Source organism: Lissotriton vulgaris, chromosome 7 (assembly GCF_964263255.1).
Source record: "Lissotriton vulgaris chromosome 7, aLisVul1.2, whole genome shotgun sequence".
NCBI lineage: Eukaryota > Metazoa > Chordata > Amphibia > Caudata > Salamandridae > Lissotriton > Lissotriton vulgaris.
This window is the reverse complement of record NC_141695.1, coordinates 504,540,269-504,551,849: the sequence shown is the minus strand read 5'-3', so window position 1 is coordinate 504,551,849 and position 11,581 is coordinate 504,540,269. Positions and strand designations below refer to the sequence as shown.

Here is an 11,581-nt window from a genome sequence, read left to right as displayed (position 1 = left end):
CCAGGGTGCCTAAAAATGGCTGTCATGTACACTGGAGTACAGGCCTTCGCTGGCAGTGGGATGTAGTTAATGCTTTACGGTATTCATGGTATGCGCAGGGAGAGGAGTGGGAAAAAGGGAAATGAATGCTGTTTATGTACATCAAGTTCTTCAATTTCCACAAGATGCCCCTCCTACTAATTTCCCGGGGGCCGGATATCCGCAACGGCGGATAGAGAGTGTGGGGATGGGGGGGGAGTCCACGCTGTCCTTCCTACAGATACCTCACACGGGAACTCGGACGACCTTTAAGATGGCGTCGAGTGGAAAGGGGGCCCCCACCACGACAAGGGAAGTTACAGTTGGCAACGAGGGTAGAGTCCTCTGCGCATGCGCCACTCACACGGTGAGGGCGAGAGTTTTTGGTAGTAGGGATCTGACACCGCTTAAGACCTTGCCGTTAGCTAGTAATGCTAGGATGTACAATTTTAATTTAGAATGTTTGCATTTGCAGGATGTTAGACTCGGCTAGGAAACCTTTGTATTAGAGATTTGTTAAGGTTAGCCAAAGATCACATCTGCATCGAAATGTAATAAATGTAAAATTGTACATAATTATGAAACTTTTATTTAATGTTTTTAAATTTTGTTTCATATTTTAATAAATACGGCCGGGAGGGTGACTCCCTCCCGCCTTCCAAAAGTTCAAACTCGTGTCCGACTTCTCCCATCCTTGGGGATTGAGAGGGGGTGGCGGGCATCCAGGCCATATGGAAAGGGGCGACCATTCGGTCCCCCCGAACGTATGGTCGGGTGCCTCGATCTTCCCGGGAAACCATTTTGGACGGGGGGCGTGTCTCGGCTGGTATGCCTGAAGCGGCGCAGCCGGGGCGCGCCTTTTTCCTGCCCAAGAGGGGTTGTCCTAGACACCTACACCGAAGACCACGCCCAGTAGGCGTACCGGAGGAGGGTACACGCCCTCCCGCAGAAGAATAAATAGAGCGGGAATCCGAAGAAGCGTCCTCTTGTTCCTGTGCTCTGAAGGCTGCACCCACTCGTTGCTCGTGAGCCCTCGACGGAACAAGCAGCAATTTTGACCCACCCACCAGCCCCTTATGGCAATGTTTGTTTTAAATAAAGTTTTGCTGAGTAGGCCTTTTTTCCTTTGTAGAACAGTAAAGGAATGTTTTGATAAGGATGTGACTTGTGACTGTAGGATAATGTTTTCGTGGTAGGAGTGAGCAGTCGATGAAGCATCGAGGAAATGTCAGAATTTTTCCTTTAGTAGGTAAACAACTGTCGTATTTATTTTGGTCGGGCGGTAAGGTCATGATCGGTGAGCAGTAATTTCAAGGTCCCTAGAGGGGGGCGCCACCCACAACGGATGGGAGCGCCCGAGGGGAGGTGGCCATTGGCCCCTCCCACGGGGAGGCGGCACCCACTAAGGATGGGTCGCCTAGGGGGAGACGGCCATAGGCCCCTCCCAGGGGGGGAGGCGGCTAGATGCCCCTCCTACTAATTTCCCGGGTGCCGGATATCCGCGACGGCGGATAGAGAGTGTGGGGATGGGGGGGAGTCCACGCTGTCCTTCCTACAGATACCTCACACTGGAACTCGGACGACCTTTAAGATGGCGTCGAGTGGAAAGGGGGCCCCCACCACGACAATAATAATAATTTAGAATGTTTGCATTTGCAGGATGTTAGACTCGGCTAGGAAACCTTTGTATTAGAGATTTGTTAAGGTTAGCCAAAGATCACGTCTGCATCGAAAAGTAATAAATGTAAAATTGTACATAATTATGAAACTTTTATTTAATGTTTTTAAATTTTGTTTCATATTTTAATAAATACGGCCGGGAGGGTGACTCCCTCCCGCCTTCCAAAAGTTCAAACTCGTGTCCGACTTCTCCCATCCTTGGGGATTGTGTTGAGAGGGGGTGGCGGGCATCCCGGCCATATGGTAGATATTCAAAGCAATTCTAGAAAGACTGGAGGACTAAATCTCAATCTCAGTCACACAGGGAGTAACTTATTGCTAGTTGTCATCAGATGCTAGTCTCCATTTTGGCCGACGCGTTTCGAACTCGCTAGATCACTTTTTTGTATGGTCAGCACCTGCTTTTTAAAAAAAATATCACAGGGAAATCAGCCCACCAACATGATATAGAGGCTCGGTTTACAGCCAATACTCTACGGTTGCAATCATGCATCATCTGCCACTCGCTTGCTTTTTCTCCCTTTAGTCCCTATCTCCTTGGCCTCACAGGATCCTGGTGGGGCCCACCGTGGTAAGGCAACGATGTGGGTTACCATTCAGGTTACATAGCAACTTTAAAAATGTGCAGCCACGCTGAACCCCATTTAGGCGTGCAGCATTCTCAGCGAGGGCAAAGGAGAGAAAGATTGGCTGAAGTCCCAGCAGTACATGTTGAGAATGCACCGCCACCTACAGCCCCTGATGCTTACTAAATGACTCCACAACCCAGTAGTTACAGTGCCTCTAAATGTTTGGCCAACAGCAACATCCACAGCCAGAGGTGTTGTGTTCAAATTTACTTTCACACTCTCTTTTAGTGCCCATGTACTGTGGGAAGTCATACTGGATCTAGTAAATATTAACAAAGGGCTTTGGTATTTTGTGAGTGTGATAATCTCTCAGCATTTCAAGTTACCTCAATGGAGGATAATAATTTTAATCGTGTGGTATTTTCCTCACACTAACTCTGCGAGAATTTACCTGTCCAAATTTGGAGAGGGATTAAAAGTGCTGCATCGCTGCACCAGTTGTAAATAACAATGAGCATGCAAACTCCTCTTTGTGCCCCAATCGGAATTAATACAGGAGTCAGAAATCAACAAAAAAAAATCTAGAAACTCAGGAGATGGCCAATCAAAAGTGTAGAGCCGTAATATTGGTAATGATGACAACAGCTCCACATGTGCATATTTTCATTTCATTTACTTGCTTAGAAAACTTTATAAATAAATAAATAGACCGGTGCAACAATAAACTTGGCACCAATTTTAAATTTCCATTTATGTTTCTGGTTTTGTAGAATGTGTACTTTAGTCCTATTTTTTTAATTAACATCGGGGCATATTACCAACAACTAGCGATAATTATCGCTATGTTGGTTTAGCGGCGATATTTTTATCGCCGAGCTGCGGCGATTTTTATCGCTTAGGAACCTTGCTATTATCAAGGTATATCTCCTAAGCGATAAAAATCGGCCGAAATGCATGAATATCGCTGAAAAGTCAGCGATATTAATGCATTACCGAGCTAATGCTCTTAACCATGTTATCCACCTATCATTGGATAACATGGCTAAGAACTGCTCAGGGGCAGGTGTTAGCTTTTGGAGATATTCGCTCTTAGCGCGAATATCTCCAAAAGTTGGTAATAGGAGATAGCAATATTAGCGACTGTTTCCAGTTGCGAACATCTTGGCACGCCCACTTTGCATGTCATTAGTGATAAATATCACTGACATGCAAAGCGGGGCCCAAGATGGTCGCTATCTCCTACTAGCTGCCAATAACTGATGTTAGCGACAGCTAGGTAATAGGGAGATAATTTTATCTCCGCTTTCTTGGCTTTTAAAGCCAAAAAAGCGGAGATAAACCCCCTTGATAATATGCCCCATCATTTGAAGAAACCAAACAGACATAACTTAAATGAATTTCATATTTCCCTATACTAATTCCCCACTAATCCTGTTTGGATTCCAGAGTAGCGACCTACCCGCCAAAAAAGCACTTTAACATCTGATCAGGAGGAGCAAGCCACCACTATCCTTCTCTATCCAAATAACAGTCTAACATGTCCACCGCTCAAACAAATTTCATATTTCCTCAGACTAATTCACCGCTAATTCTGTTTGGGCTCCAAACCTTTTCCCACTTCTAACCCACTAGTATCCTTCTCTATCCAAATAACAGACAGGACATATACACTGCTCAAATTAATTTCATATTTCACTAAACTAATTCCCCACTAATGCTTTATATATACCGGAGTAGCGTGCTACTTGCCGAAAAAGCGCTTCAACGCCTCGTCAGGGGCAGTAAGCGCTATATAAATGCAATTACAATACAATGCAACTTAAAGTAAGTCATATTGAGAATTCGGTATTATGAAATGTATGAATTCCATAATATGTGGAACAGTTTACTCTTAAATATTCGATACTGTATCCCAGGATTCATTGCTCCATGGAAACGTGCACTGTCTGTAAACTTTTCCTATTGATAAATATATGTATCTGATGTGGTAAAGGTAACATACAAAGGGCGCATTGTATGCGCATTTCTTTAATGTTAATATTGTTCTTCAGAAAACAGCATGGTATGAAAATAGCTCTTCGATAGTATTAGTGGGTTTATTGAAAGGTCATGCATAGAACCCTTTCAGATATTTCCTAGCACAAAAAGAAATGTTTATTGATTACGTGTCAAATTTATGTTTTTCGTATAAATCAACGTATTTCACGATGCAACAATGCGAAGAGTTTAATATATTTTTGTCCCTTCTTGAAACAGCTGATAAAGAAGCAGACGAGTATTACATGAGGAGACGACACCTTCCGGATTTAGCTGCAAGGGGGACGCTGCCTCTCAACGTCATCAAAATGTCGCAGGAACAGTCTCACTACAGAGAGCGGCCCAGGAGGCCGGTGCGAGCAATGTCCCAGGACCGAGTCCTCTCTCCCGAGAGGTCCAGGCCGGAAGAATTTTGCATGTCCTATGACCGTATCCTGTCCGATGAGCAGCTCCTGTCTGCGGAGCGGCTCCATTCCCAGGACCCCCTGCTGTCTCCTGAGAAGGTTATGACTCTGAAGAGGTCCGATTTCCAGGAGAAGTCCATGTCCCGCGCCCTGTCGCAGACGGATGTGTTTGTTTCGACTCCTGTCTTGGATCGCTACAGGATGACAAAGATGCACTCTCATCCCAGTGCCTCGAATAATTTATATAATACCCTCGGTGTGAATCAAACTGCTGCCAAACGTCAAGCATTTGCTTCTCGGAGGCACAACACAGTGGAACAACTGCATTATATTCCAGGCCACCACCACCAGTACCGCACAGCAAGCAAAACAGAAGTGACTGTTTGATCCAACACTGTGCGACTGTAGGTCATTGGGAAAGACTGGAGCAGTGCCAGACATTCACACTACAGCGGCCTTACTGGCCGAGATAACCTCTTCTTCAATGTCGGAGTGAAACGTCTTGACAGCTACACATCTGCATTCTGGTTCTTTTTCTTTTAGAAGCATTGTCCACATGCTGAGAAGAGCAGGATCGAAAGAAGGTTGGGAATTGAGGGATTTGTTGGCGTGTTTGGGTGACTGTGCAAGAAAGCCATATACTTTGATGGCATGCTAAAAGGGCTGTGCTGCACTAACTCACTAATATTGATGAATCTAGTCCTCTCTCCTTCAGGGGCTATCACAACCAGCTAATCAGTGGAAGGCTTAAACTAGCAGGTGTGAAGAGCCAAATGCCGATAATGAATGAAAGAGCATTTCCTCCCTGGTCTGCTAGCTCTTCCGGAGCGCTCTACCTTGTGTGTGATGGAGTGGTTGCTGGCTATTTTCTCCTAATCTTTGACTTTTTATTGGAAAGTTCAGATGACATGTCTTGTATCAGTATTCTTTTTTTCCATTAAGCAGTTTTCCGATTAACTGTTTCTGGTACCTTTATTCTCCAGGATTGTGGGCGGAACGGAGATTGAAAGGAGCAGTGACCATGTACCATGCTTCATTGATGTCAATAGCCTAATTCTTGTGAACTATAACTGTAGAGGGGTCATATAGTGCCTACAAATCGCCTGCTCTCTAACTGTAGGAAGTAGTGGGTTTGTGTACCAATAAGCACAATACTTCTGACATGCTTGGCCATCCCTTTGTATAGCGCCTTTTTATGGGGTCTTAGTTGTACACGGACTACACAAGAAAGAACCAGGATCATTCATTTTAACCCTGTCCATAAAATTTAGAAAGGCATTAGAACCCACTTTTTTTTTACATTCTGAAAAATGCACTAAACAAGTTCACATCGCATAATTATCTTTTCACAGGAGTGTTATCTCTTCATTGCATCGTCTTCTTGTTAGATGCATTAATGTATGAATCTGGGAGGGAGACAAATACCCATGATACCAGCTGATGACGAGTGACTTTGCATTACATATACTGTCCTTAAGAGCACCACTGGTAAGACTGTCCAGTTAAATCTTCCTCTGCAGGAATCCAAGGAATGATTAAAAATATACACATTTCCCTTGGCATGGTTCTTCTCGTGTACCAGAAGCGCACCTGTGCTTAGTCCAAAACCACACTGAGCACTGAATTACATAACAAACACCCATTTCTGCCACTCTGGTGTGAAGGAAAATGACTTGGTCTCTGCTTCAGGACTATGTTCCACCACATATGGGCATGTGTTGAGGTTAAACAGAACTGTGTGCACAACCTTTCATGGAGCCCTGAGAGTGCTAATGTGTTAGACTACCTCTTATGTGCCCCCCCACAAATTCCAACTGAGTGTTCAACTTAATGTCCTAGACGCTAGGGGACAGAGCTCATTTACAAATCTGGCAGCCTAGAGGCAGAGTTCGTTTGCTTGGATCTGGCAGCGGGGGGAGAGGCTCATTTGTATGTTTCTGGCAGGAAAGGGTTGGATTCACTTTCATGGGGCTCTGCCCTATGCAAATGAGCTCTGCCATGAAGTATAAATAGACTGACTTGCAAGGTGTGCTATTCGGTATTACAGTGGAGCCATATGTTCTCTTATCAAGTATCAAATTTACACCCACTACAAAGCACATTTTTACTTTCTTTTTGTCCTGGAGCAAATTAACTTGATAAGTGCCATGGTGTCGAAAAAGCGATGTGCATTGTTAAACATGTCTGAAATATTTTGCCAGAAAAATATTTTTGCCATATTGGATGTGTTCATGAAGCAGACGTAGAGAGTACCTGTTGAGGTTAAGGTTTGTAGCTAGTAAAGGCAGCCTAAAGAAGCAAGTCTTGTCCCTTTGGCCAGGTTTCTACATTTACCACTACCTAATACGAGAATTCTGAGCCGCCATTCAAAAATATCATGTTCCTTATTCCATTACAGGTTTCATATGGCAATCATCTAATAACAGATAACAACACCAGCATTTGCAATGCACAAATAACAAGATAGTTCTGTCACGGATCACAATTACTATCAGCCAGTAAGGTGAGCACATTTACTATCAGTCAGTAAGGTGAGGTAATGAGAAACAGAATTAACCGAAAGGAAGATTTTGCTGGAGCTTCCATAAAGTGTTTCTTTCATTGTAATGTAAAACAGAATAGCAGGTTGTGATTTCAACGAAAGAAAGTCATTGGTAAATGTTAACAGCATGACTAAAAAGGGTGTTTCATCACTTTAACCAGTGTGATGGTATTTTCTGGGCTAAGTTTGGTAATTAATGATAAGCCAGTGGTCTCCACCTTTTCCTCTAGGGATCCTATTATATAACCTTTCCCTGCTTGAGAATGACTCGGTAAATTTGCAGTGGTCTCCCAACCTCTTTTTTAGATACCTGGCAGTGGTAATGGGTCTGATAGGTTGGAACTTACTAATAGAGGAAGCCGGTGGGGACATTGAAACATTGGGGGCAATTGCTTTCTCCCTTCTGGAAAATAATTGGGGAGGGGTGGGGGCTGGCGGTCCCTCGCATGTGCTCTGTCTACTCCATCTGACATGGTTTCATCTTTCTTCTCCTCCTGAGACTTTATCAGTGGTTGCTGAGCTTGACAGACCTTGAAATTATGTTATCACATTCTGGATCATCATATTTCCTCTGTTCAACCTAAAGCCAAATTTTGGACATTTATAACCAACTGCACACAAAGTTTTTTTTTCAATATGACCCATACAGCCACAGTTACGCTTGCTAGCAAAAAAACCTGCTAATTGAATCTGTGTCAAATGAAAGAGCTATAGGTATAGGCGCAATTATTTAGGCTTGGCTGGACTTTGTGTAATGTTCGTGGTAGAAGTTATATAAAATTCCCCAAAAATGTATGTTATTATGCAAAATGCCAGTCCAGTATATTGTTATTTTTAGCTCTAAATTGATCCTTGGGTCCACTTTACTTGAGAGTGCTCATTTAACTCTAGTTATGTGCGTTTACATTGTTCCTGTACTCCTCCAGTTAGAGTTTTCCCCAAACAAAATCTCAATTATTGGACATGGCGTAATGCCGTGTAACATGCCTAAAGCGGAATTCCAGAAATTAGGCGATTACAGCTGCATAAACAACATTTCGCTTGGGTTTACATTTATCCTCAATTATGATTGGAACACAAGATTCTACAACATTATGGTGAAGGCAGCAGAATGGCGTCAAGGAAACATCAAGGCTTCAAAGCGCTGGGTCAAGCATTCTTGTCCCGTCTCCTCGAACAAACCTTCTGTACCGCTGCACTGTTATAATTCCAAACGATACAAGCATAGCACAAGACATAATTTCGAAATTGAGTGCATGCACAGCTGCTTTAGATTTACACTGGTACACAATAAAAAGCCGATGGAAAAGTGATATGTTAATCAAAAGAAAATGTATACAAATTAAGAGAATAGGGAAAAAAGTACTTACCTCAAAACGCCCATTTTCGTACAACGCATTCCATAAGTTACACATTTTCCTGTAGCGTGTACCATAACATTTGCCAACAATGACCAAACAAACTGAGACATCTTCAGTGCAGTATCCCAACACGCTCAGTGGTTCGGGGGAAACCAAAGAGTTACCTTTGGTGGTTTGGGCTAGAAATGCATCTTGGGGTGTGTAGCTGTATACTGCGGTCCTCTACTGCTTTACCAGTCATTGTCAGACATACAGGAAAGCCCGCATGTAGGTTTGTTGCAGGAGGCACTCAGAAGGTTTGCCCTGCCAATGAAATCTGATTTCCAACCCAAATGCTCCCTTCGCCTCTTTTCATACACACTTTCCAAGGTATAATACCTGCACTGTGATATCGAATGTGTGTTGTCTGTGTGAATAACCTTCATGAAGAAAGACAAGGACACTATTGAATCACATCTGTTTTCTCCCGAGGCTACCTTGATACTTAAATACCGTCAATATGTTTTCAAATCTATCGTGCAGTTCAACCAATTTAATAAAATGTACATAACTATATGTCCAAGTAATTGTTCTTAAATATTAATGAAATAACTAATGTATAACAGTAATTTATTTGTTATTTCAGATGTGTGTGAATTATACCACTGTGCTGCTCAAAACTGCCTCATTTGTTCCATTTGTTAAATGTCCACGGGTTTTCAGCTCCACACAGAGGCGTATTTCTTAATCACGTATGCCAGGTGTGCCGTTGTACCCTGGGGCATCGTTGTACATTATAAACTTTAGATTTCGCCTTCCTGCGTTATGTTGTTTAAATTAGTTTTAATCTGTCGCCTCTAGTCTGCAGTGCATTAACGTTAACCTAACATTTAAAGGTAGAATTAGTACAGTCAGTCTAGATTAAAAAAACGTTTCCACGTTTGAAGGAAAGACAATGTTTAACCAGCAACACATGCTCCAAAATATCGAAACTGTCACCAGTCAACTGGGCAAATAATATTTCATTGAAACTGTTCTGTCTACCCATATTTTCTCAATGAAATCTCTTCAGAGGCTAATGGAATATATGTTGGCATTCATCAGTGCGAATTTAGGAGAGTGTAAAAATCCCACTGCCTATGAAGTGCACCCTACAAAGAAGGCATTTCCCAGTATTATCTGAATATTATACACTCTGTCTTTATCAATAACTTTCACATTAAGTCTGACCTCTCGGGACATGCATTGACCTGTAAGTTATCATTGGGAAAGACTAATTTCTTTTGCATTGTGGGTTGTAATGAAATACTGATTGGTCAAGTCACAGGAGTTATCAGCTGACTTGTGGTTCAGAATTGTCCAGCTGTACCACCTGCTGTGTTCCCTATTTGCTTGTCACCAGATAAAACTAGTGGATTGTCAAAGGGGAACAGTGACATGTGCAAGGGAATCCGCCTGGAACTACAGGTTTTAGAATTAGTTTTCATTTGTTGGTCGAAAACCTTTAATCTGAAGGGGATTTCGCAGCCAAGAATGACCAAACCCTGCAGCACGTTTCATTCTAAATTGAGAGCTTTACCAACCCATCACCAGGCCACTTATAATGAAGGCCAAAAAGCAGCATTTTCCAAGGCAGAGCCACTTCAAGCATAGTTTATCTGACCAGCCAAACAATATGGCTCTCAATGTATGCTCAACCCGCACTTTTTTGTTGTCTACTGCAGAAGTAACTAGTGAGTGAGTTTAAATACATTTACAAAGGGTTACCTCATGTTTTCTGTTTCTTCTCATGCTCCTATGACGACACATGACCATGAAGAACCCAATGATTCATTGTTTTATGGATAGTACCTCCACTGGTAGTATATTTGTTGTAATGTATTAAACAACCAGTGGATCGATTTCAACTAAGTCATACTGCAAAGCAAAACAACATACTGTTGAGGGGAAGCAGGATGGATCGTGGTGAAAAACAAACGATCACTTTTATATTGAAAAATGAAAAAAACAAGTCGAATCGATTTTCATACACAATCCAACCACTGCAGAACCTCCATATGCAGCAATCAGAACTGTAGGATCTACGCAATAAGGACTGCCATTAAAAATGAAATATTCTCAATCGGTTAATGTAAGCTCTTAATTAAATATAACAATTGAGTAATTGTTAACTTAACATCTAGTGCAGAGGAGGCATTCAACTTCATGTTTGTCACATGCAAGGAACATTTACCCATCTTGCCACTTCCACAATAGTATGCATGGCATGTATACGATCTTTCTATCACGCAAACCTAGCAAAACGTCATTGAAGTACTGTACAGGATCAGAGACAACTATGAGCCAACGAGTAATAGGACAGGTAGCTGGGTTTCTATAGTTAACCCATTGTACCGTTGTGTTCTTTGAATACATACATTGCCAAATCTTTCCTAACTTGGAACAGTGTAAGGGTAGTCCTGATTGATACAAGTATGTTCCACATCATGAGTGCCTAGATGGAAGAGGCCTGCTGCTTTGTTTTCTCCTTTTAGCATTTCTTAGTCTGCAGTCTGATTGTGTTCTGACTCTGTGTGTCCAGAGAACCAGCAGAGAAGGGGAGCTTGTCTGCAAGATAATTGGGAGGTGTTGGGTGTGATGGCTTTGTAAAAGATCCCACTGGATTTGAAGATATGTGGGCTGTCAGGGGGAGCCAATGATGTTCCATCAGGATAAAGATGCGGGTTGTAGGTGCCCTTAAGGGGCGCCAGTGTGGAGCCTGAGGTGCTACGAAACAGGGTATTTCCACCATAAAAATAAAGCAAGAGACCCCGTAAAATTGAATTATTGAGCCAATCCCAGCCTTAATGGGCATTCATTTTACCACACAATCATCTCACTTGTGTCCTTAAAGTAACCTATTCCTGACTGATATTGAAGTTAGTGCTGAAGGTCTTTAATTTAACCGACATTCACCTTTGGTTTAAAAATAAGCTTGTTTTCTCAGAAACT

At 42.5% G+C, this 11,581-nt stretch overlaps 1 protein-coding gene across 1 annotated transcript; it reads left to right on the top strand.

Annotated features, from left to right (window-relative positions):
* The first annotated feature begins 4,474 nt into the window (after nucleotides 1–4,474).
* Nucleotides 4,475–5,095, top strand: LOC147701960 (protein shisa-6-like). Its single transcript, XM_086929391.1, has one exon. The coding sequence runs from the start codon at nucleotides 4,475–4,477 to the stop codon at nucleotides 5,093–5,095; it is 621 nt and encodes a 206-aa protein (XP_086785517.1).
* The last annotated feature ends 6,486 nt before the right edge of the window (nucleotides 5,096–11,581 follow it).

What these genes read in the sequence shown, in the direction of transcription:
- LOC147701960 (XM_086929391.1), top strand. Translation starts at nt 4,475, where the DNA reads ATGCAACAATGCGAAGAGTTTAATATATTTTTGTCCCTTCTTGAAACA.